Source organism: Neolamprologus brichardi, chromosome 3, assembly GCF_056152115.1.
Source record: "Neolamprologus brichardi isolate AB-2024 chromosome 3, ASM5615211v1, whole genome shotgun sequence".
NCBI classification, from domain to species: Eukaryota; Metazoa; Chordata; class Actinopteri; order Cichliformes; family Cichlidae; genus Neolamprologus; species Neolamprologus brichardi.
In genome coordinates, this window is record NC_142106.1 from 44,121,598 (window position 1) to 44,149,375 (window position 27,778).

The 27,778-nt window shown below is 40.7% G+C and overlaps 1 protein-coding gene across 1 annotated transcript in view; it reads left to right on the forward strand.

The window, feature by feature from the left end:
* Positions 1-27,778, forward strand: part of fgf11a (fibroblast growth factor 11a) — a 104,079-nt gene that overhangs the window by 54,680 nt on the left and 21,621 nt on the right. Inside the window, exon 3 of the mRNA XM_006807189.3 lies at positions 17,788-17,891. Coding sequence (XP_006807252.1) covers positions 17,788-17,891 — 104 coding nt within the window. The remainder of the gene's footprint in view (positions 1-17,787; positions 17,892-27,778) is intronic.

Genomic DNA, 27,778 nt, shown 5'->3' on the forward strand with positions numbered 1-27,778 from the left:
TTTACATTATCTGAGGTAGTGCCGTGCTTCTGGTGAAGTTAGCCATTGTTTGTTTCTGTCTATCTGCTGGTCTGACTTTTCTCAGCTTCAATCATGGTTTTTAAGAGAAACTTAACACCCTTTAAGGCACAAATACTGTAACTGAATTATCCTGTTAAATTAACACGCTCGATCTATGGAAAGGATATTTCCTACCTAACTCTAATGTTATAGTTTTATTGTTAGCCATAGCTGCTAACCGCTACCCGATGATAACTTAATAGATGGCTAATGTGGCTACTGGATAGCTGCTAACAGTAAAAAGTCTAACATTAATGTCTTTGCTGGCTGGGTTAATGATTATGATAACTGTTTAATGCTTCAGTGTTGTTGAAATGGGAGATTCTCTGACCTCTCGAAATTCCTCATGAAACAACGTTCAGTGTTGTGAACACTGACTATTGTTCATGTGTTCAGCTGCTAGCGATTCAATTTCTAACTATAGTATTTCAAAACTACTTAATGGTATCAAATAACCACTCTGAAGATTTTATTGAAGACCTACAGTTCTTAACAGTCACACAAAAACCTGCTGTTCTTCTTTGGTTGCTGAGTTTGTGCTTGTGCACACACACCTAACCCTGCGAGGGGCATCGCCTAGAACATTAATGACTCAAAACAACATATCCCATGATTCCCTAGAGTCTCTGGATGGACTCCAACCTTTCCAAAGAGATCAATATTATATTACAGGAAATCCCTGATGTGGCAACACAGCAGCTTTTTCTGTCAAAACACCAGTTTGGGTGGGAAATATGAGCTTAGCACAATTTTGGATTTACACTCTACACAGGGAGGGGAGAAAATCACACCTTGACACTCAGCTGTGGTTCCCCTGTACAAGATTATATTTCAGCATTCTATTAAGACGTCAGAATACTTGTGACAGCAGGATTGTTACTGGGTTGGAATAACCTGGATCTAACCTTGAGGTGTTCGTTGTGAGGTTTTCCCCTGGCATTTGTCCTGGAGACTAGCTTATGTAACTTGGCAGGATGATATTTGCTGATGGGAAACATAGCAGCGCATAAAGTGTTTATTTAGTGAAATAAACAATGAGTGAACTATTTCAAGACAACTCTCCAGAAGACTGATTCTCCAGATTCTCACATAACAATCCCCGGGACTGTTATCCCTGAAAGCTGGTTTGGCACCGAGGTTATGAATCCTCTTGCCCAAGGAGCTTGGTTAAACACCTCCATAAAGTGATTAGATCTGCACTCACCTCTCCCTCTTATGTAACTGCACACCTACGCTGAGGCAAATGTCGGCTGAACATTCTGTCTGAAGTGATCACATAATACCGCTGGGCACATGTGAAGGCGAACAGGGCTCATGCCCAGACAGATGTAAAGACGAGCATTGTGTAACAGCACCCCTAGCGTGTAGTGGCGATAAACTTCAGTCGGCGGAGGTCAGACCGCAACTTGTTTGCAGGGGTTAATTTTATAACAACACTAATTCCATCAATGCCAGTATCTGGTGCATGGCTTCCCTGAGCTGTTACATTTTCAAAGGTGGCATATGATGAACTCCGCAAAACCCAAACTGTGCACTTACAGATTATTTATTAATTCAATCAAACAAGTCTTCTAGAGATTGACATCAGTGAAATAGAGTATCAATCAGAGACACAATCATCCACCTGGCTGCACAGAACATTGAATGAGCAGAAATTGCTGCGTGAGCATCAACTCTTATAAACTGTATGAGTGAGTGTGTGTGCATGAGAATGTGTGGAAATTCAGACCATAAAATGCAATGTGACCGACAAACAGACACCTTTTGCTTTAACTCAGTTTCACTTGCATCTAGAATTTGCCTGTTTTTTTTTTGTTTTTTTTTTGGGGGGGGACTCAGAGCCCCCTCAATATTGTAAAGAAGCAAATATTGCACATTAAGTAACACTATATAAATTAAAAAAAAACACAGAGGTAGAATAACTAGAGATTACTAAAAATACCTTAGCAGCTTTAGTGCAGAGCTAATGGTATATACATGTACAGTGTGTATAATGATTAGGGATGGGTATCGTTTAGGTTTTATCCGATACCGGTGCCAAACTGGTACTTTTGAAACGGTGCCGGTGCTTAAACGGTGCTCAAACCGGTGCTTTAAGAATGGAGAACACAAAATTGGTCCAAAAACCTCTCTTGTTCAGCTGTTTTTTTGTAAAAAGATAACAATGTTAGCCTTTTCTGCAGCTATGGGGCATATATGGCATCATTCTTGGCTGGAAGCAGTGCTTAAACAATGGAAAAAACACAGACTTTGTCCAAAAACCTCTCATGTTTAGCTGTTTTCCTCTTTTTCTTTGGGCATTTTAGCCTTTTTGGCCAGGGTGAAGGGAGTATCTGCCATCAAACAAGAAGACAACCGCATGTAGCTATGATGATGTTTCCTAGTTCACCTTACATGCGTTAATGTAATAACGTGGTTAGCCTACTCAACGTAAATTACACATGAACAACATTAAGCTACTCACGCAGAGAAGAACGGCTGCTGCTGCCATCATCATCCGTCATCATTTCTGCTACACTGGCAGGGCTAGGGGCCAGGACTCTCCTCTTCGGGTTTTTGGGGGATGTTGCTCCGGGTCCGATAACAGGCACCGCAGTAGATGCGCAGTAGATGTGCTCGGTGTGAGGTCTTGCAGCAAGCTATCATGGCACCGGATACCGGTACCCATCCCTAATAATGATTGCGTAAAATATCTGCAAACTTTTGTATGTGAACAATCGTGTTCAAACTGTCCGTTATTTCAACAATTCAGAAGCCTGAAGGCATGTGGTTAGAAACTGTCACTGAATCTGCTGCTGTAGGTCTGGATGCTTCTGCACTGCCTGCCCAGTGGCAGGTGTGTGAATAGTGTGTGGCTGGGATCAAAGATGATCTGCTGAGCCTTCCTCCTACAGTGCTGTCTGTAGAAGTCCTGGATGGCTGGCAGTTCAGACCTGGTGATACATTGGGCTGATCTGACCATCCAATGCAGAGTCACGATACAGAGAGAATACTCTTGATGTCGCGTTGATAGAATCTCCTCAAACCTCCTCAGCAGCCGCAGAAGGAAGAGTTATTGTCTCACTGCTTTTGTGACCAGCTCAGATCCTCACTGACGTTGAGCCCTGGAAACGTATTCTCTCTTCCTGTGGAGAGAGTAACCCAGCAGTATAACCTGCTTGGTTACACACTGAGCCCAAAAGCCATTCGATTCTACCAACTCTGTTCTGTCTGTCCATTGTTACTTTCTCTCTTGGTGCTGCTAAGAATGAATTAGCTGTGACACTGGGACTTTCTGTGTGCTTGGCCTTCTCAGATCCTGTTCTCACTCCCGAGGTATCAAATGCTATAGATGGTAGAAGCTGTCAGAATCACAGAGATACACAGAAGACATCCTTTAGTGTCAGTCCCATGAACCACTGGCTGTGGCAAGAGTAAGATAAATCTCAGCGTCCCGACTTGACACATACATTTTAAAAACAGCTGATATTTTTTTTGTTTAGGAAAATTCCCAGTAGCTAACTTAAAACTAGGAAAGCATATGAGGAACTAACTTTCAGAATAAAACATGAAGTAAACACAAAGGACAATCCCCCCGTAGCAGGAGGAGGAAGAGGACGGGAACAGGTCTTATTCCCAGTCTTTTTACTTTACATCTATCAACAGATACCCCTTATCCCAAACTCTACACAGGTTACAGGTGATCTATCTTAAGAAGTAAATGTATTTGGACTTTGGAAATAGACGAATCACTGCCTAACATTTAAAGAAAAGAAAATACTTATTGATCAAAAACAAACCTTAACCCAGGTTTAGGGGCAAGATTAGGGTGAATTGTTGGATGTTAAAGTATTTGTAATTTTGTAATTTTCTTATATCTGAAACAGATCAACCTTTATATGTAACAATAGCCACCTTCTACCACTCATCAGCCTCAGTTTCAGCAGTGATTATGCACCCCACTGAAGTATAACACAAAAGTGTGTAACCCCCAAAAAGGCCAAATCAGCAGCAAATGGGATAAATAATTAAGGGAGGAACAGGGAAGTTCATATCTGAGGCGCTGGCCCATGCAGCCAGCTGTGATACTCGTGGGCTGATCTCCAGGATGAACCTTTCGCCTGTGGCCTGCTGCAGTGAACGACCTCCAAGGGGCAGGAGGGAGCCCGGCCCATTGGCTCCCTCTTGTCACCGCTCTACCTGGGATACCAGGCTTTACAGCAGCTACCTTAACCTCCTGTTTCTCCTGGACCCAAATGTGTCAGGAAGGCAGGACACTGAAAGGAAAGCCAAATGGAGGGAAAGAAAAAGCTGGGAAGCGGTACAGAAGCCCTGAGGGGATGTAATAGAACAAAAAGTGACAAGAGTAGCTTTCGTATGGCCTTGGAATACTTTTATCACTTTTTTAAAGCAAGCGGCTTCAGGGATTTCTTAACTAGGTGACAGAGGAAGCTGTCACCAAAGCACACTATATTTTTGCAAGTGAGAGATTGGTGGAAACAAAGAATAAGAGGATCACAGAGGAGTGGAGAACGGGAAGACGGGCCAGAGCAAACTGAGCCAGTGAGACAAGATGGGCTGGCAGAGGAAGAGAGCGAGACGGAAGGAGGGGGGAGACGTGAGGATGACGGAGAAAAAGGCAGAGGGACAGGAGGGAGTGATGGGGAGCACGAGGAGCAGCTGGCATACAGCTGATGGCTCCTCAATCACTGTGTCTCCCCCCTTTGGTGGGAGGTCAGAGGAGCTGCCCCCCTCTGCTCCTCCTCTCCTCTCTCCTTGCCTGTTCTTGGCTCTTCCAGGCGGTTATATAATAAAGCTGGGAGAGGAAAGAGGGGAGGGAAGAGGAGCAAGTTTAAGATTTACTTATCCTTTCAATGGAAATGAAGTTGCTGTACTGTGTGTTGCTCTGACGTGTTTTAGCCACTTTAATAAAAATCAATTACGCTTCATAGTTGGTTGAACATTTGTTTACGTGCAACGCAGATTCTTGGGTTTTTAAACTTTCCGTTCATTTGAAAAGTTCCTGGAGACTCTGAATTTAGTCAAGGTGACCATTAAAAAGTTTAATTATTTCTGTAATGATTAGAATTTAAGTTGTAAAGATATGGGAAATAATTCTACATCTAGTAGGGCTGCCACAATTAGTCGAGTAGTCACGATTATGCCGACAATTTTGTCGACGACTTAATTAATAGCCCTGTTACCGTCGTTTGAAGCTCTGTAAGATCCTGAAAGATGCAGGAATAAGTAGTAGGATTTAAGAGTGTAATAACGGACTGAAACAGAAGATGGCAGCAATGCATCTACAAGGATGCCAGCTGCCGTTAAACGCCAAAGAAGAAGAAACATTCCCGGTATCATAGCTATCCCAGAATTCATAGCGCGACTCAGCCAGTTCCAGTTTCAAACAATGGCGGCAGCTGCTTATTTTTAATTTGACTCTTTCTGGGTCTCTTAAGTTATTTTCAGGTGAGAATGCAGCTGTGTAAACTTCAAATATCTGCCTGATTTATCAAAACATCACATATTTGTAAAAGTGCTCTGACATTTTTGGAGAAGTCTGTTACCCACCAGCCCGATAGCTGACCGGGAAGTCAAGGTTCACCAGAGCCGGCGAGAACACTGAACCCCATCGTTTTCAGACCCCTCCGCAGTCTTTCGCTACTCAGTTTAAACATGATATATGAGTCACTTAGATAACTTAAAAATTTTATTGTTTGGCTTTTTTCAGTGTTTTATTTGTTCCTGACCAGAGATGGGCAGTAACGCGTAACACGTTACTGTAATCTGATTACTTTTTTAAAGTAACGAGTAAAGTAAGGGATTACTATTGCAAAAACGGTAATTAGATTACCGTTACTTTCCCGTAGGAACGCTGCGTTACTGCGTTACTAAAACCGTGATTTTTTTGCGACAATGTCTCATGACAGTGACGTAAGCGAGTGCGACGTTCGTGACAACAGCTGTGTGCAGATCAACAATGGATAATATATCGAGTGCAGGAGAGAGTATGAGCGTGCAGCGTTTAAAGCGTGGAAGTACTGACCTTACTTTGAGTTTGAGTCCATAAAAAGTGACAAAAACATTAGCGTCTGTTGTGCGTGGGAAGAAAACTTCTTTTTACAGCTGAAAAAAAACCCCCTAAACAAGCACCGAGTGCGCAACGACGTAATGGGAAACTCACAGAGAAACTCGCGGATTCTTCCACTGACCGCTGCGGCACACCTGCACCAGGGTAAACCTCCGCCTACCTCACTCCTGCTTTACAGGTGAAAATAGAGCAACAGGACCGCTAGTCTTTGACTTTATTTATTTTCTGCTGTGTTTTACTTGCATCTATTTGAAAGAGTGAGTGTAAACACAAAAAATATTTTATTTTATGTGCTGGAATGTGCAGAAAATAGGTTTAAATGTTAAACTAATTTCTTCAAGTCAGAGAATGTTGCAAATAATTTAATTTTTGCTTTATGCATAAAGTTAAAAGATTAAAACTAATAAAATAAGTTTTAAAAAGAGACTTTTTCCATTTGATTACAGTTTGTATGATGGATTATGCAGAAAAAGGAGAATTGGGCTGAAAGATCTATCGCTTTATCACCTATTCAGGTTGTAAATCGTGTTTTTAAAAAGTAACTAAGTAACTAAGTAATTAATTACTTTTGAAAATAGGTAATCAGTAAAGTAACTAGATTACTTTTTGGGGGAAGTAATCAGTAATTAGTTACTGATTACTTTTTTAAGTAACTTGACCAACACTGTTCCTGACCAACTGAAAGTACCACCAAAGGAGCAAAGAATGCTGGTAACCGACATTCGTCTGTGCTGGAAATGTCAATTTGTTCAAAGATGCTAAGGACTAAATCCAAATCAAGGGGTGATGAGCAAATCGCTTTCTACGTAAACAGTGTTTAAGTTATTGATAAAATTATAACTTGAATAATGTGCCTCTTCAGGAATGTGCTTTTGAGTGGTTTGACTGTCCTGCTGCCAAAAAACTGTGGCTACATTTAAGTTACATTGTGTTTTCTATAAATGGCCTCGGTCCATTTCGAAAGTGTGTCAAAAGGTCACATGTACCTGATGTCAGTACTGGTAGAACATTTGAGACAGGTGACAGAGCAAAGGAAGATTTAAAATACCTTAGAAGAAAGAAGGGAGAGAATAAAGTCTGTGGATAGGTCATGAGGGATTGATCTTGATTTCCTTCGGGGGACGAAGAAAGCAAAAATCCCAGAAGGAGACAGATTGATGGACACAGAGAAAATGGAAGAAAAATGGACACAAGAGAAAGATAGATGAAAGCTATTGACTCTCAGCATGTACATCGGGAAGCCATGAGGAGGAACTTGATTCCCAGGCTTTTATCCACTGTAATTACCATCTCCCACAGTTGGAAGGAAATTTTACTTATCTCGCTCTGCACTCTGGAACAAGTCTGTTCTTTTTTTCTGTAACTTTCCCCCAGTGCTCGATAACGCTCCTGCGCAGAGGGCAGGGAGGCAAAAAGCTTGAAAGGCAGATGAGGGAAGCTCAGCTCTGTGTGAGAGCTGAAGCATCCAAGGAGGAAAAGATGTGAATATTGAAAGCCAAAGCTCCATCTGACAGATGAGGAGAAAGGTGGAAAGAGTAGCAGAGCGGGCTCACAAGGATGAGAAGAAGAGCATGAAGAATACCAAACAAGAAGAAGTGAGGATACGAGGCAGAGAGAAGAAGAGAGAGCGATGAAGAGCCAGACAGATGAGGCTGCAGGGTAAAATAGGACAAAGATGAATGGGAGAGCATTGGTTTCACAGGATGGGGAGAATGACAAGAGGCAACAGGGGGACTGAAAGGGAACAAATAAGGAAGAAAAATGGAGAGATGTGTAAAAAAAAACAATAAGATAAGAAAAAAGGATGTTAATTCATGACAAAGAGGGCTGGAAAGACAAAAAACACCAGGGAAAGAGAGGAGAGAGATGGATGGAAGTGAAAGGAAGACAGATAAAGGCACAGAGAAATCAGTTATGGAGAGGAAGGCCTAGAGGGAAGAGGTGGAAGTTAAATAACAGGACTGTGAAAGTAGTTGTCTTGTCATCAGAGCCATCGACCACTGGGGAAATCAGGCGTGAAGCTCAGCTGCAACTCATTTAATCTGCTCTTGAGCCATTAAAGCTCATTTCTTTCCAACACAAATGACAACGTGCGAAGAGAGGCTATTTCATTTGTTGCCAATGCAAATCCACTTTTCTGTAGCTTTATTAGTTCAAGTGTCACGTTAATGATCCCAGTGAAGTGGGCTGTCGGGAAAAGACTTCATTTCATATTCTTGCGACTATGTTGGGATTTTGATTATTTAATTAAAATGTTATTAAACAATGTTGTAAATTAAATAAGATCATGAATATCATCCAGTAGCTTTGAGTGCAGCTTAACTTTTGATCATTCCAGATAATAAGGAATTATTCACGAATACGTAAACACAAAACCTGCCTGGTAATGTTCTGTTTGGATAGAAGAACGTAAATTCAGCTGCGTGGTTATCTGCACTACCTTTTGATGTATCATCTAAATCAGCAGCGGTCCCCAACCTTTTTTGCGCCACGGACCGGTTTATGCCCGACAATATTTTCATGGACCGGCCTTTAAGGTGTCGCGGATAAATACAACAAAATAAAACTAGTACCGGTACAGAAAAAAAGAAAATTTATTCACAACACACGTGAAAAGACCAAGGAAAACCGAGTAAACGATAAAAACGATAACAAAATAACGCTGAAAACCGATAAAAACCCTGAAAACTATACATTTCACACCTGAGCCTCAACTCTTGCGGCCCGGTACAAAACGACTCACGGACCGGTACCGGTCTGAGGCCCGGGGGTTGGGGACCGCTGCGTTAGAGTTCACAGCTTGACGTTAACTCTGAGCAAAAATACACGTTATTTAAAGTCATGCTAACATATCCAGTTGTAATGTGGTAGGTTACCACTGCTAGATATCGTTACCTTTAAAACTTGTTACATTAAAGGATTACGGTCAATAATAAAATTAAAATGAATTTTCTGGTTTAAATCCACGTCAGTAGGTACGGAGGAATTCAGCGTCTAGAGCCACCGCCACTGTAAAACACAGTGGAGGCTGTGTCATGGTTGCATCTCAGCCAGTGGTGTTGGAGATCTTGTTAAAACTGACAGAATTATAAACACAGAAAAGCACTGAAATTCTTGGTCAGCAATGTTTTACCATCTGACGAGCTTCTAATTGTCAGCGGCCTGGACCTCAACTTTATCAGAGGACTGGGGATGATCTTAAGAGAGAGAAAAAAAGACAGACTTTAGGGATGATTCATCCCTAAAATAAGAGCCTTTGGGAACTGATTCGATTGTGTAACCAACCAAGAACTCCAGACTTGTCATGTAACCATTGGCTTCATCTTTCAGCTGAGGAGGTTACTACTTGGATTAAATGGTAAATGGCCTGTATTTGTATAGCACTTTACACAACCAGTCATCCACCCATTCACACACTGGTGATGGTAAGCTACATTGTAGCCACAGCCACCCTGGGGTGCACTGACAGAGGCGAGGCTGCCGGACACTGGTGCCACCGGGCCCTCTGATCACCACCAGTAGGCAACGGGTGAAGTGTCTTGCCCAAGGACACAACGACTGAGACTGTCCAAGCCGGGGCTCGAACCGGCAACCTTCCGATTACAAGACGAACTGCCAACTCTTGAGCCACGATCGCCCCATCATGGGTTCTTTTTTTGTCGAGTTTGCATGTTGCCCCTGTGCTCAGTGTGGGTTCTTAGCTGTCAATGTAAACACGAGTGGTTATGTAGCTCTGTGCTGTACCTCTCGGTTTTAACAACATAGAACCTGGATTAATATTCCAGGCTATATTCCGGTTCTCACTTGTTGTGAGTGGGGAGAACCTTCAGCTCCTCTGTGACTCCTCCTCACGACCACACTGGTATTCCACCGTGCTCGTCCTTTTGCTTGTCCTTTAATAAACACACTCTTCACCAGCCTTACAAGGCCCGTTTGAACGGCTGCTGTCTTATCATACATGAAGCGAGCAGTATTCATACAACCCGTAACATTACTTTGAGATAGGGAGTTAAAAATATGAGGTCCATGCGTCCATGTGCAAGAACGTTTCTCTCACACTCCACAGTTAGCAGTAGTGCACACCTGCGACTACCAAACACTAAACTAGTTTCCCCAAGGAGACACCACACAGTTGCGACTAGTACAATAGGTAGCGCAGCAAATGGACAAAAGCTATAGGCAGGCAGCAGTGTGTCTCTGTGATCCTCTTGCTCTACAGTGGTAACACTGTAAAGAAAATAAGCTGCAATAATCTAAAATCAGAGTAAAATTGAGTATTTTGTTTAGAAAATATTGTGTAGCCAAGATAATTGGGTTAATTGAGTTACTTATCTGCTCTTATCTCTTATAGCACTGGTAAACTGACCATTTTGCTAAGGGTAGAATGATTCTACTTAAAACCTCCTTCAGTTTAAAATGCCTGCCCTCTGGAAAATCTAGCACCATATGCAAATGCTATTCATGTGAAAACTTCTAACTGCTGAACTTTAGATGTCACCTACATCACCGAAAAGTTGCATCTGAGCGCACGTACACCAATCCGAATCGTATACTGAGCCGTGACTGGCTTCTCAACCAGTGGTGATGTCACAAAATCAATATCTATAGACACAGAGAAGGTCAAACATCTATGTATGGCACATTTGTAAGCAGCAGGGAACTTTAAATAACTGCAAATAGTAAAGACAGATGTGAGGTGAAAAGGGGAATGTTAGAAAGCAACAGATGGGTGAAAATATTGAGAATTACTTACTGCTGAAGACAAATCATTTAATCTAGTTTTATCTTGCATGCTAACAGCAAGTTAACTTATATGTTTGCTTGAATGAGCCAATAGGATTTTAGCCTAGTTATGGAACAGTCTGGGCGACTTACAGTGTTTGAGATGCATGAATGATTTGAGCTCACATTGTGTGTCATCACTGACGAAAACTTATACTGTATCTGTAATTCCCTCGATTTACTCAGTGACCATCGACATAACTCATAACTGAAGGGTATGAGTGGAACATGTGCAGGAACATTATGATCTTAATAGTGTAGGAAACTCAAATGCAAGAACATAACTCGTTCACAGTAGCTCAGCTTCTCTGTAAGCCCTGTTACCGTTTATGCATTCTTTAGTCTGTTCAACATAAGTAAGAAATAGTTTAGACGTAACCTTGGAATGAGTCAGTTTTAGATGCATCAACATCTCGTGACAGTGCTCTTATCCAACCAGCTTCACTGAGACTGGAAACTAAATAAAGCGCAGCTGTCCATAAGTTAAACTCTGTGTGACTTCTCACAGATGACTGTAATCCTCTTCTCATTCCTGTAGAGACCAACTGTGCTGCACAATGCAACACTGCAGAGCAGCAGCGCAGAGTGCAGGCCTGCAGAGGCCCTCCTTACAGCTTAACTCTGTGTCCTGCTCCTGCTTCCCAGTGCCGAGCCGCCCCTCCCTTTCCTCTTCCCATCTCTACTTTCTCCTTGTTTATTTATTGTGTAGATGATCTCAAGCCTCAAATTGACTGTGGGATTGATTTGGCAACGGCCTCCCCTTCATTTCCCTTCCCCTCTTCTTCTTTCCCCTCCCCCAAAAGACTTTTGATTAATCTAGCAGTGCCCTCTGTTCTGCTAGAAGCGACTCAAATGTAACGACGGAGAGAAAGGGGGATGAAATGGGATGCCTCCGCTATCCATGCAAACAGTTATGTTATACATGCGATGAGCAAAGCTCTTTTTGATGGAGGATAAGAGGGAAATAAAGAATCTGAAGTGTGAAAGAAGGAAAAATAAAAGAGTGAGAGAAGGAATGAAGCAAAAGCTAAAGCCTGATTGTTCTGACCTTCTACTGGTGTTCTCCAAATACAGCTTATAATGATATCAGGGACATGCACACACAAATGTCTTTGTTATTTTGTTGAGGGCAGAATATTATTTTTAATGGCTACTATCAATTTTGAGCCTGTCTTATTCCCAGGATGTCGAAGTATTAAAAGAATCAGCAAAAACAAGGCAAAGTACAAAGCAGCCGCTGGACTGCTACCAAAGGATATCTTGTGTTTCATAGAGACAGCTTTTGAAGTAACAGGAAGTAATATCTGACTTTTTATATCCATAATTCTGGGAGTGAGCAGAAATTGCAATCTCATATATTGATTTTATCACTTATAAAATATTATAAATACTTTTGTCTTTTAAATTTTTTCCCACCTGACTAGCATTAAAACATAGATCATGAATGTTACTCAAAGAACACTTAGTAATTATATACACGATAAATTGCTAGAGAAAGATACAAGCTTCATGCTAACAGCATCTTTGTTCCTGTTCTGCATGTAGAACAAAAATATTATCAGCAGTGTGAACTGACACTTCTATCACACTTTTGCTGCTTAGCTACATGACGATAACTTCCCCAAATCCAACAAAACAGGCTAACGTTAGCCAAAAACTCTTATGCTGTAGCTGTTGACATGGACTGATGGCTTTTATATTGTCACAGCTATAACCCTTCAAAATATCCTGTATTTTTATAGAACATCTAGTTATTTCTGTAGGTTGTGTGCTAGCTACAAATGCTAACTATAAACATTTTGTATCTTTATGTTTTTAAAATGTAAAATTGTCATGCAGGGACTACAGCTCATTTCTGTCTTTATTATCTTGGACAGTGTATTCCACCTGCATGTGCTGTGGTTGTTTTCTTCCTGTGTGTATAGATAACATGCAGTTATCGCCACAACAGTGCACCTAGCAATGTTAGGAAGTGAGAAGCAGGAGTAGGAGGGTGACAAGAAGGTGGGAGGCAATGTGTGTGCATGTGCCGAGCTCTATTTGTCATCCAAGCCTTGCTCATTGGTGACACCTTGTTCATTTGCGAAACCAACTCTTTGAAATGCAGGAATCGATTGAGCAAATAGAAGCAACGTGCTGAAGATGGAGAAAGGAAAAAGAGAGAGAGAGAAAAAGAGTAGGGTGGGCTGTCTTTATATTCAGTGCAGGTGGCAAAACGTTACAGTGACTGTTCTGTGGAAAGTTGGAATATAATCTAAGTTTTTAAGTTTTCCTCAACAAAAAGTTAAAAAGCATAAATGCTGCTCGAAAAAGTAGGAATGTGTTTTGTTTTCCAAGTTGCCTTACTAGAAAGAAAATCTTAACTCTTAAGAGGTCAGAGCTTAATCTTCATCAGAAATAATACTGACAAGTTGTTAGTTTTTAATCACGGCCAGCATTGACTTTCTGACACCATCTGATAACTTAACTTCCATCCATTATGTTGGCAGAACTTTTGATTTGAAATTGATTTGTCTATTAGTGGCTAATGGCTTCATGAATCTAAAACATGCTCCTTAGACTTCATTTTTCATCCGTGTAAGAAGTCTGTCACTTTGACAACTGGGCTCTGACTTTATAATGCACTCTTGCAATTTGCCAAAAGGAGACGAAATCACTCACACACACTGCATCCCAATTATGCTTTGGTTTTTATATTCTTGACCAGAGTTTAAACGAAAAGCTTAGCAGTGTTGTCTGCTTTGGCCTTTAGGACTAATGGCAGTATGGGAATTTTGCCAAAGTCAAAATCAACTTGATAGTAACAGACATTGTGTAAAGAAACGAGTAGTTGCTGGTAACTATGTGATGGTGGAATTCTTCACAAGACAACAGCAAGTAGAAGCTGATACTCTAAAACACAAAATATGAGCACCTCTCCTTAGCGTAACAACTAGAAAAGTGAGACACAAAACGCTGGTAGGTGCATGAGTCCAGTCTCTAAAACCCAGTTATTAAAATGTTCTGTACTATTTCTCCAATCTTTATACAAAGTCTGAGGTTGTGTTTGTTGTGTGCAGCAGGCAGAACTCGACTCAAAATTCAGCTTTATTGCTGGACTCCAGAAGAACAAACAAAAACTGGGATACACATGAACTAAACAGACAGGCAAGCAGGCAGAACAACAGCAGGGAATGAGGGAGAATGCGACACTGGACAGATGGAAACAGGGGACTTAAATACAAGAGGAATGACGAGGGAACAGGAAACACATGGGAAACACAGCTGAGGCAAATTAGACACAACAAGACAGCAGAAGCAAAACTAAACACACCGAACATGGAACGCAAGACTGTCAGAATAAAACAGGAAACACTAAGACGTAGACTAACTCACAACATGACATTTTTTGCTGAGAGGAAAGAACAGTCAGGGAAGATGGATTAAGGAGGCAACGGGAGGAGATAACGAAGGGGACGCAGGAACAGTTAACGGAGACAACGAGAGAGCAATGATTCGCGACAGCACGAGAGAGCGAGTGGAGAGGCATGATATGACGGAAACACGGGATAAACATGACAGGCAGGGAAGGCATGGAATTAAACATAAGGAGGAGAACATGGAAACAGAAAAAGGAAAGAAGACACAAGGACACTCACATAAACAGACACACACACAGAGTTCACAATTAGCATAATTTCTGACAGGTTTCAAAGGGAGCCTTCAGAAGTTGTTGCTTCCAGACAGTAATACCAGCCTAAACACTCTTACGGCCAAATGGGCTTTAACTGAGTGAGCAGTAATTGATGCAGACAGGAGATGTTAATATGTATACAACCTGTATCCTTTTGGTAGATTATACCAACACAACCTTTGGTTTCCTGTCGGTGGGTGATGGTAATATTACTAGCTGTTCTATTAAAATGTCATTTTTACTGTAGCGTAATTTCTTTTTCTAGCAAAACTCAGAAATGAAGCAGAGTAGTCGTATCTGACATTGTTGACTAAAAAATATTGTTGAATTTCAATAACCGAAAGACATTGCTGACATTTCTATCCACACTCAAACAAAACACATTACTGTGACATGACTTCAGACTGTCAAGGAAGAGAGACAGCTCTTTGTAAGCCATACCACCCTTGAAGGTGTTGGGTTGAAAATTGTCTCATTGTTGACCCGCATAGAAAAGAACAGAAAAAAGATGCAAAGCTGAATGTAAAAATTCAGTATATAGGCTTTTACCATTTGGTGAGCATTTGGTAACTTATGGTTATATATATATATATATATATATATATATATATATATATATATATATATATATATATATATATATATATATATATGAATGCCATCAGGTCACTACTGACCTATCCAGAGTTAGTTATTTTAGAAACCTGATAAATCAGACATATTAGAAAGTAGAAGTTGCTACATTTTGAATGAAGTCTCATATAGTTTATCTACAGAAGCATTTGGGTGTAACGTTCTCCTATCCTAGATGGGTCACCACTTATCTGGTAGATTTTACGAGCTTAAGTGTTTTTCATAGTTATATTGTTTTGTTTGATCTTTCAAAACTCATGTGTATTTTTTTTTGGCTCATTCCTGGCTCAATCCATGTGCTTCAGGGGCTTTAATCTCAGTAGCATTTGGTCATCATGACACTGTGACCACAGAGCAGCTGGCAGCCACAGGCTGCTTTGTCAGTACCGTTCAGCTTACCATGCCACATCATATAAGAAACTTTTTTAGACACTCAGATACGATCTGCATTCATACACAGAAAAGCTTGTGCATCTACAGGAACAAAAATAAGAAAGAAACAGTGACTGTTGTTCTGGTGTCCAGGCTGAAGTTAGCTCATATGCAGAGCTATGCACGTAGGAGATCCAAGGTTTCACAGGAGGACATTCAGCAAACTGCATTACAAAGTGCTGTTTAGTGTGTCGGGACGCAGAAAATGAATTCACTTTCTAATGCACACTATTCTTAAAACTCTCTGCTGAGCTACCTTCTCTCTCTCCATCTCGCTGTGGCATGAATCTAGATTTTAGGGAGAATCCAAAGGCCTGCCCCGCGACCACCACCACACTTAACCTCTTCACTAAAAGGCTATAAATGTCAAACTATGGAAAATTCTTTATCCCCTTAATGAGTTTTCAGGGGATTGCATTCCTCTCATTTTCACATCTCACATTCAAGCTATATACAGCCTTTAAAATGTGTGGCACACCTTGGGATGCAAGATTACAGAGCTTTGATTAAAACAAGCTAATGCTGATTTTTCTAATAAAATGTTCAGGGTTCACGCACACGTTCTCTGTGAAAATATCATTATGACTGTCAGAAATCTCATTCATTAAAAAAACAATTCACAGCTGCATGTTTTCCTTTTCTGAATTTACTTCATTGTAACTGCCACGTTCAATAATAGATTTGTGTATTGCAAATGAAAGTATTCCTATGGCATGTAGGGCAATGTTCTGTTTTTCTGATGTACACCTGGTGTATTCAAGAACAGATAAAAGAAAGCAAAGGAATTTGCCAGGTCTCTGTCCTAAACGAGGCACTCAAATGTATCTCGATATCAAGCATTAAACGTATCGCACTCTTACTCTCACCCCAAGAAAGGTAAACACAAAATTTCCCCTAAATCTCTGTCTCCAAATCCTTTCCGCCCTCTCTCTTTGTCTTTTTCACAAACTTGCTTTTCTCACCTGACAGATAAACTGTACAACAGGGAGTGTGAAACACACTCAAAAAAATAACTCTTTGAATGAACATAAAAAAATCATGGAAAGAATTTCCACGTAATTAAATTGCTTTATTTTAGCATTATGCAATTCTGTTATTCCAACTTAGTGTACTTGAGTTGGACTAACTTGATTAATTAATGATGAATCAACTGTTTTATTACAGTTGTGTCCAACTTATTTTAATTGATTTGATCCAACTCATGCAAATTACGTTAGTGCAACAAAACATGCTTATTCGTAATAGAAATCCATTTATTAATCCATTTATTTTAAGTTCATTTAAAGAGTTATTCTTTTGGAGTGTTCAACAAAGTCTAGAGTCTGGTTAACATAAAATGTTGATGGATTTATCATAACTTGCACTCCATCCATCCTCTTATCTTTACCAGGGTTGTAGTGAGGCTGGGACCTATCCCAGATGTGATAGGGTGGGAGTCAGAATACTGGACAGGTCACCAGTCTATCACAGAGAGACAGACAACCATTTGGCCTCATGTTCACAGATATTTTAGAAAACCCAATTAACTTAACCCTAATTACTGCGGCAGGAAACCAGAGTACCCAGAGAGAACCCACTGCAAACTTGGCCAGATTGCAGATTTGAACCCAAGACCTTCTTGCTGCAAGGCAACAGTGCTAACCACTGTGCCACCGAGCTGTCAATCTAGACTTCAAAAAAATAGGGAAACTATGATTACAAGGCTTTATATAGAATTTTAAAAACCACAATAAATAGCTGAGGCATATACGTAATGTATGTATGGTTGTCTGTCTCTTCTAACCCCAGTGATCTTCCTGTGGTTTGAACTCTTGTGTGATCTTGTGAATTTTGTGAATCCAGGCAACTAACCACTCTTACTAGATTGTATCATGTCATCTCAACAAGAATAAATTAAGTTGCTGGATTTCATGCAGATCCTACATGATTTAATTACGTTCACCACAGAAACATGAAATGATTTTGTTCACATTACAAGTTTGAATTTTGTAAATTTAACAACCACCCAATTTCATTTTTTTGAGTGCAGGAGACAGCTGGAAAGTGATTGTCTTTTTATGCCATGAGAAAGCACTGTGAGCGTTTAAGAGACAGAATGATTGCTCTAACATCACTCCTCCCTCTCTGTGTCTTGCAGTGCAGTTCAACTTGATTCCTGTGGGGCTCAGGATAGTGGCCATCCAGAGCACCAAGACAGGGCTCTACGTTGCCATGAACAGCGAGGGCTACCTCTACACTTCGGTATGGATAGCGAACACACTTTACGGTTATTTCATGTTTGTTTGCTCCGATAGAGCTAATGCAGATATTTCCCCAAAGTTTACAGGCTTATCAAGGTCATCTGTAATTGCACTCAATCGCTTTTCTTAAATTACTGAGTGACTAGTGACAGCTTAGGCCTCAGTCACACAGGAGTACAGAGTGGTTGGAGACAACTTTAGGGAAAAATCTCCATTACCAGTTTGCGAGTGGTTGCTGGCAGTCACTGGGTAAAATTGGTCTTCCAGCAACCACTTGCCAACTAGTTGGGGAATACATATTTTCTCTAGCGTCTGCAGATTGCCAGATGTGAATGTGTTGACTACTCTTTAAGGCATAATTAACACAGTTCTGCTGATCTATGTGCCAGTTACCATTATAGTGGACTGATGGCAGTGTATTACTTCAGTGAAAAATGAATCTCCCTCCATACACGCAACTTTTCTAAATAACCAGCTTTGCTCACAGTCAGCGAGGCAGAGGTGGAGACATCTGAATCTGCGCAGCGCTTGTAAAGATCTGTACATTAAACAGTTTCCTGCTCTCGGTCACAGCAGCACTTGTACGCCACCGTTTTTTGAAAAAGCACAAACGGCGCTCGCGCTGAGGTTTCGTATTGATGTGAAGATAGAAGCAGCAGAGCCGCAGATTTAGAATAACAGGTGATCAGAGTGCACTCTCTCAGGATGCAGAGAAAAGCTTTTCTTTTTTTTCCAGCTGTTTTTTTCGTCCTCTTGGCAAAATGGCAAAGTGTGTGAGATCTTGTTTGAAGTGCATCGGTGCGCTCACTTCAAAGTCCATCCAACGCTGCCTGCGCACATACTGCCAGAAATGAGGAGGGGAGGTAAAGGGTTTCTGTCAGGAGCAACAATGCAAAAACAAGCCTGGAAAGAGCGTACATACATAAATCATCCCCCTGTGCTGCCACACATACAGTACGTGAACAGCAGTTTGTCCTTAATTCTAGCAGCTTCTCACTTTGTCAACCACGAGCTGCGCTGAGCATAAGACACTTCTTACTTTACAGTCATCCTGGCCTAGAAATTACATAATATTAAGTAAAGTTAGTTAATAGGTTTGTTACCTCATGTTTGCATGTATAGATAAGTTGAATGTAGCCTCATTGATACTATCTATTGATCGCTGGACTCATTTTGAAGCTTCAACATTAGCATGTTGTCTTTTTGGTGTCAGGAGTGACAATATGTGGATGAGAACTTGTCCACAACCACAAGCAAACTTGGTAAGTGAGCCATGTCCACAGACAGTATGGGTGCAATGCACAGATGGATGCCTGCTAATTAGTAACAGACCAATAAATACTAGAAGAAAAAAAAAATAGGACCAAAAAATTATTGGATGAGCTGTAACATGCAGCAGGCGATATTCATTGCCAGATATCTCTTGTCAAACACCACAAGTATGGTGAAGAGGTCCAGTTCACTTACTTTAACTTAACAATAGTTTATTTTAGGTTTAGCACTTTAATATTTAAAAAAAACAACTACAAACATATTATATCGTTGGCTGAAACTGGACATTTTAATATGGAAATTGAATGCTTTGGAGACTACCTCAAGTGTTAGTTAGAGGAAATGGAGAGGAACTGGCACATTAGCATTTACTTAAAGCTAAACCAAGCTAGCTGTTTTGCTAGGTGACTTTGCAAGCTAATGCTACATTAATATCATTATTCATAACCAAACCTGCTGAAAAGATGCAATTATAAGTAACTGTAAGTTACTTATAATTATAAGTAACTGTAATAACATTTGTTTACAGACTACTTATAATCAGGTGGTTTGATCACTTGTAGTCAGTTGTCAAACAGACTTTGGTTGCTAGCAGTGTGGGGGACACATGAGGGGTTTGTCTAAATGAATCGGTTAATCTGATAATTGACTTCATTATTTCTTTATTAATTTAGTTTTATTATTATTTTTAGAATTTACCTGAATTAACCTGTTTGATAAACAATAACCAGCAAATGGAACAAAAAAAATAAAAGACTGGATATCAGCAGGCTAACTGAAAAATATACCTGCAAAGGAATATACCTTCCCCCCTAATGAGACCCAGAAAATGGTCCTTGCATGACTTTTCCAGGGCTTGGAACCATTCCTCGATCATAAAAAACCTCGAATACACACACACACACCTTCAAACACACAGATTCAGAGGTTATACTTACCCAAGCATCCTCCTGACAAAAAGAAAGGTGACCCATTTTCACTAAGGGAAATAACCACAGGGAAAGAGAGTGTTGAAAAAAAATGTTCAAGAAAATCCCTCTGAGATGGGAACAGACGGAGGACAAAGGAGTGTTGGAGGATTTTTAATTTTTTTGCTCTCCCTCACCTTAACTAGCTGCTCTGCTATTGTTCTGCACAAGTGAGCCCCAAAGACAGAGATGGGGAAGAAGACCCAAGGCAGGTTTTGTGCTCACCGGCCTCGGGGTCTGGAGAGAGGGAGAGTGGAGTCTTGACATCCTGTTATGCAACCATTAGTGTTTTAGGAGCCTGAATAATTTCTTGAAAGATAGGGGAATTTTAGAAAGTGGTCTCAGAGAGAGAGAGTTTAATATGAACATCTAGTGGAAACTGCTGTGCGACGTGGGAGAAGGAGAAATACTCAGATGTTGTTTAATTTATCTGCATCCTTTAAAGTTTCATTATTTTTGGAGGTAATGCCTGTTGGTGGTTGGTTTGTTTTACATTTGCCTTGGAGCTGAAGTTGGAGTTATCTGATAACTGGGTATGAAACAGTTATCAGATAACTCCAACTCGGTTAGAAGACAATAAGTTCAATGAAAAATGAGCTAATTTTATTTTAACTGGCTGTGTCTAATAGTTAATGAATAGTTAAGAAAAGGCAATATAGAAAACACAATGTAATAAGTTGATAGTAAGTAGTATAGAAGCTCTGCTTAACATAAGGCAACTGACAGCCATACAGCAATTAGACAGTAACTCTGCTATCAGTTTGCAATCACATGCTATCAGTCAGTGATAAATGTGAGATCTGTTGCTATCAGCTGCAAGCGTTGACATCTACATACACAGAAATTCACGTTAACTACTTACATTTGGAGTCCAGCCAGATCAGATCCATACAATGTTTTTAATACGTGTATTTAACCCCAAACCACAATATGCACATGTGAACCTCAACAAAGCAGTTTCTGTGCCTAACCCAACCCACTTGCTTTGGTTCCTGTATCTTATCAAACACAGAGACACGGATTAATATAAACTGAAAGGAAAACCTACAAACTGAAAACTGTAGCTAAAAACACATTAACTGAATATAAAAACAAAAAAGTTCAGAAACGACTGAGTGAGAACACGGCTGCTACATCCATCTTTTATGTACAGTTTGTGGTTACAACACCATCTGCTGTGAATTCTGCTTACACCAACTTGTATCGTCCAGAGTGAGTTTCTGGCTAAAAGCAAAAAGGATCAGGTGATGGAAGCACTACATTAATGTGAAGAATTAGTTGAAAAATAGCAACTGCACAACTAGGCAACCAAGAGGCTTTACAGAAGTGTATACAATATATTTATACTTTGGTTATATTAGTGTTGACTGAAGTATTCTCCAGCAGGATTGTAACCAAGGGGTGTAAAGTTGTTCCCGTCCTTCTCCCTTTTGTAAAATAAGAAAAGCTCACATACACGACATCACTGCAGTGGCTACTCAGCATTAATCTTTCATTGGCCTCTGTGGTAGATGTCATGTGCTCTGTAAATAATTCCAACAGTTGTTTGAAAGTCATGAAAATGAAGCATGTTCTGGGTATTTCAGAGAAATGAGAAAAGTAGTTTTCTGTTTTCTGCCTCGGTCTTCCCCCAGAACTGTAATTTATCTTTATTCATCAGTTGCATCCTTCCCATTTGTTGCTCCTTTGTTGTAATTTTCCTCAGTATTCTCCATCTGATCTGTTCTCATTTTTTAACTCAGCACTCCTCTGCTGCCGCAGCTCATTTTCCCCACGAGGATCACCGGGATTTAATATAATCACCTAATCTAATTTAATGATGACACCATTTAAATACTTCAAATATTTGTGATGACCTCAGTTTATCTTGCAAGCTGTTTAAACAGCCTCAAACAAAGATTTTGTTTAAGTCAGTGTACTTAATCATATATTTTGCATTTAATTTGTTGTTTAATCTTGCACGCCAAAAGAGAAAGGAGCCAGTGACAGAAAGGAAACAAGTAGATACAAAACGACTTAAGCTAATTTTTCTCCTTTCCACAAACAGAAAGGTCAAAGCTTCAGAGCTCTCCTTCTCTGCTCTGTAACGCAACATGGCTTGGAACCAGGATCCAGTATTAGAACCACACTTTTTTTGAAGTAGAACAAGTTGCAGCAGTCGACCGAGTTTGTTGATTTCTACGAATAACTCGTTAAGGAGCAGCATCATAAATGAACTAACCAATCAAGCGGACAGTAAATGAAAAGCTGAAGGTGTGGCGTGTGCTAGTGGAGCGCATGGCTTTGCCTTCTTGCTGTCTGATGGCAAAGTGTTGAAAATGTTCTGACTCTAGCAGACACTTAAACCAGTATTTCTCAGGTGGCTAAAATCTGTTTTGCTGCTGTTCATAGCAGCACATGGCTTCACTTTCTAAATCGCTCAATTTTCTGTCTGCTTGGGGGGAAGTTGCCTACAGACATCTATTACTGCTAACGCACTCACTGTGGAACAGACAGCACTTCAAAGAAAGCCAACTGAGTGAAGTATCCCAGCTGAGTGGACAGTTTATCCTGTGAAACGGGTATTATTTTAAAAATCAAAAAGAAATATGACTCATTTCATGGAAATCAGTCAGGGCCTCCCACCTGAGCCCCTCCAAATCTGCTTTGTTTTGTACAATAGCTGTAGAACATCTAATGAAGCCATGCAGAGTGCCAGATATCCCAGTTACAGGCCCTGAAAGTGCACAGGGGTGCACTGAAATGTGGCGCTTTTAAGTTACTTTCAGTTAAGTGGCCAGTTAAGTTCAGTTAAGTTTACTTCCTAAGCACAGGAGCTAGCCAGCAATGACTCAAATACCAATATTTGCCATTAGAAAACAGTAAACGTCTATATACAGTACATGAGGTTGATTGCTTTAGATGGCACTGTGCTGTGACACACACACACTCACACTAACACATGCACACACACACGCATCATGAATAATACATATTTTTCATTATACAATGAGCACCCAATTCCACAGCTTGTTTTGTTTAAACAGTATAGACATTCTCTGACAACCAGACACAGCATTAATGAAAGAAGCTTCAAAGGAAAAATAAATAGAAATGATTGAAGAAGTATTTCTCTCTCTTGAGTGTTGACTTACCTGCCTCAGCAAGAATAGGCGGCCTTGAGAGATATTTAAAGATCGCCAAACAACTTTGCCTCGCTTCTTGTAGCAGTTAGCGAGGCAGAAAAGGCTGGGACGTGTGCACGCTGCTGCAAAGTAATCTGTTGTAAAGAAAAATAACACGCTTGTAATACCTTAAAGCATAGGTCAGGAAGATGTTGTGCACGAGATAAACAAGGCAGTGTGGGAGCGACAGGCTAAATGATGGAGCGAATGTCCTTTTGTCCCTACATGAGCCTCTTGTTTCGGGAGGATAAAGTGAGATGATAATAGAGGTGAGAAGGAGAGAAGAGGAGTGAGTCACTGCAAAGTATTGGATTTTTTTTTGTGTGCATTTACATAAAAATATGCAGAAAGGAAATGGGCTTTTGTTTAAAAATGAGATCCTGACTTAGAAATAAGCTTAGAGATTGAATTGAAAGATGAATTAAAAGTTGATACAGGTGTAACATTTTCAGGATTTTCTTCCATGCTCGGTGGTTTTCATGAAAATCAGTATTCGAGGCGAGGGCCCCTTAAACTCCTTGAGAATAGAGCGGCCGGTGGGGCAGTTTGATTGACTGGAATGGCTGAATCTTAGCACCAGTAATAACAAACTGGGCTGACTGTTGAAAGGAAGGAAGACGAAAAAGATCGGAAGATGCTGGGGAGAGAGAAAGGGAGAAGGATGGCCTGACAGGCCCAGACTTGGACCGAACATAACGTCCCCTCTGGGAGCAACGACCACGGCCATGCTCATCTTTCTTCCCCCACCCTCCTCCTTCCTTAACCCCACCCCCCCATCTCACTTGTATAGCTTTTACTTGCCTGTCAGTCTGTCTTACTCTCCGTCTGAACATTTGTGTCTGTTGCCGTCTCTTGTGGTTTGTCCTTTTCCTGTTCCCTCCTTGCTTTTTGTCACTAGCATATCACTGTCTTGATGTGTCCCTTATCTGCAGTCCTTGCTGTGTCCTCTTTGTCCTCGTCTCTTCCTTTGTCCCATTCCACCTCATCCTGAAACCTTTCCTTTCTGCTGTCAACCCTCCCTTCTTATACTTTTATCCCCTCCAAAAAATGCTTTTTATGCTTTGCTGCAGACAAATGAGATGTATTTGTATTTATTCTAGCATACAAATGTTGATGTTGAAAATCACGCAAACATTAGATACCATCTACACACAAATGCAGCATCTTCACTCTTACAGTCACTAGACTGATACTACTGTGTAGGTTTAATTGTTGATTAATTGAATGTGCCAGAACACTGTTCCTGATAGCCCCTGCCCACTTTAACCCACGGCCCTATGAAACCTACGTTGATGCTTTATCTCAGTGATAGCTAAAGCTTGACTCCGTGATCATAACATGCACAAACAGAAACTTCGTTCCTTGAAGAGACAGATAGTCCAGCTGTATGAGGAAAGATGCCAGATGGTCTGTGTGTATCCATCTGTCTTTACACATCCCCAGCAATACACAATTCCTCTTTATCATCCTCCTGTCGCCTTCACCTCTGCAGTACCTTTATTCATCTGGCCACCATACATCTTTCTTTATTTCCCCATCTAGCACTTCTCTTACAGTCTCGTCTGACTGCCTACAAATTTTAAATCATGCATACTGAGAAAGCACTTAAGAGCAAATGAGCATGTTGCAGTTATCTGCCCTTCATCCATTCTGATACCAAGTAGTTAGCAAAGAAATGTTTGTTTTAAGTTATTAATATTAATTCTGGGACAGAGAGCAGGCCTGTGCAGGTTTGTGGAGTTCTGTGCAGTGGCTGGGCACTGCTCTTGGAGAACTGGGGCATGTGGTTCAGCTCAGCAGAGGTTAATGGCGAGGGGAAACTCCTTGTCATGGTTCTATTGTCTGAGGCGGCTGGGACCCGCTTACCTGTGGGCACCTCCTGAAAATTGCTTTCTGATAAAAATAGTGCTCAGCCGTGGACCTGGCCCACTTTATTAGTCGTATGCTCTGGAAAAGCCTCCGGGGTAGAGAGATGGCAGCGGAGAGGGATGGAGGAGTGATGTGTGAAAGGGGTGCGGGTGGTGTTTTGAGATGCAGTCACACACACAAAGCAACAAAATGAACCTGTACACCACACACCCACACTCACATTCCCTTGTGCAATTTAGCCACCCTCCACATCCCCACAAACACACATGTGCAACCAGGTATAAACAATCTGACAGAGGCAGGCAGACATAATTGGGCCGAACTCCGATACCCGGGACCGGCTCTGGCCAAGCTTTCCGCAGTTAACAGGGGAAAGTTGGACAAAGTAAAACTTTGCTCGGATGACATTGCGAATATACACCCTGAGGATAAACGAGCAGAGCCCCACTTCTGTCTTCTTTCACATGCGAAACATATTGTACTATCTGAATAAGCTGTTATTGCAGGATCACGATTACACATAAGTAAGTTAAAGGCATATTCCAGTTTCCCTTTTATCCTCTTTAGCGCACAACAGCATTGAAAACACAGAGGTTTTGAATTTCACATTTCACAGCTTAAATTTAAGCTTTAATTACTGTAGAAGAACTATATAAAAACACTTGTAGTTAAGGTTTGGGCTAATATAATGACCTTCTAAAGTAAAAAGACTATATTGAGAACCTCTGCTAGCATAGTCTAGGTGATAAAGGATAATCGATGGAAGCAGCTGCATAGACCATAAAACAGTAGGTGTTTAGCTAAGCTGTGGATCCACACTGACCTTCTTCTTGCTCAGACCTTGTAAAAGCAACATCTCGGGATTTCCTTCTTTCCTCCCGCTAATTGTTACAAATGCTAAAGGACTTAATCACATGGTATTAGTCTGAGGTTATTCTTGGTACCTTTAAAATAATACAAATACAGAAAACAAAGAATGCAGCATACAAACTGTTTGTATGTTGTCAACTGTGTTTGTATGTGAAAGTTTGTGGATTGCTGGGAGAAAGGAGTCATAGCAGCGAAAATGTTTGTCCTCTTAGCAGTCAAGCTAAGCTAAGCTAAGCTAAGCTAACTGCCTGACATGCTGAAGATTTGCATTAGTTAGACTAGTTAACCTGCTAGCCTGCTAACTAGCCACTTCTACATATGTTTTTTACACTATGAGTTGACTGTCCCTAGCTTTTTAGTTGGCTGCACTGTTATTATCACCAATTATTTTTGAGAGTAGTTACAGAAATACAGTTTATTTCTCTCATGTTGTTGTTTCTTTGTTCATTCGTTTGTGTTCTCTGCACTGTTTGTGACCTCCTCTAAGCTCTCCACTGGGAACTTCTTTTGAGATGCATTGAGGTACAGGTCACTAAATTGCCTTTAGTCACAAGACCAACCCAGGAGAGGAGGTAACGAGACGTGAATTAGAAAAAGGAGAGAGGGGTGGTGAGGAATGCCTGCAGGTAGGCATGTGGAAGAAATGAGAAAGGGATGGCACAGGAAAACAGTAAAGGAAGATTTCATATCCGCTTTATAATGCTGCAGCTACAGCCAGAGCAGGCACAATGGCCTTGCTATGATTTGACAAGAGTTACGGCCGTCCCAGTGAGCTGAGAGGGTAAATCCAAGTTCTGCATTCTGATCAGTACCAGCAACTAGTAAACACGCGCACACACAAAGGGGCTAACATGCACACAAGCAGACAGCTATATTTGTAGACACATTTTATACAGTAATTTATAGGATACCAAACATAATTTAGAAAAGGTTCAAGTAGCAAAGCCTTTTACTGTAAATTAATTCCTGTAAGAGGGCTTTCCTTTATAAATCTCATGCTGTGGCATTTTGCTGTCATGTCTCACAAAACCAGTTAATTGGGATGGATGGTCTTTGGTGATATAGAAAGTTACCACATCCATCATTGCATTGTGTTCTATAAGAGCAAGCAGCTCCTTTCCCTGTAGAGACTGGCTACGAGGCAGCGTGTGTGCGTGTGTGTGTGCGTGTGGGTGTGTGTGTGTTTTCCCCAAGATATTTAGTTCACTTTGTTTTCCTGCAGAGATGTTGTGAAGACTTCTGTGCGGGGATAACAACACCAATAACTTCTGTGTAGCTCATGAATGAAAATCACTTTGATTTTTTGAAGAAGCGTGGAAAGATTAGGTTTAATTCATATTATCAATTTAGCAGTTAAATATTGTAGTTTCTATTTGTGACCCACATATTTATCCAGGAAACATCAATAAAATATTTTGTTATTTTGTTTGTTTGTTCCACCACCTTTATAAAGTTACATTTGTATTCGTGTGAGTGTGAAATTCATTGTCTTTTACCTCTGCTTTGTTCCTACCAATAGCTGTGGGAAATGTTTGGTTAACCAGCTGCTCTATACTCTGTTTATGAGCTCTGATACATTCATCTGTATTGTATGAAATTAAGGCTACGTCCACACGTACCCGGGTATTTTTGAAAACGCAGATTTTTCTATGCGTTTGCACCTTTCGTCCACACGTAAACGGCGTTTTCGGTCACTGAAAACTGAGATTTTTAAAAACTCTGGCCAGGGTGGATAATTTTGAAAA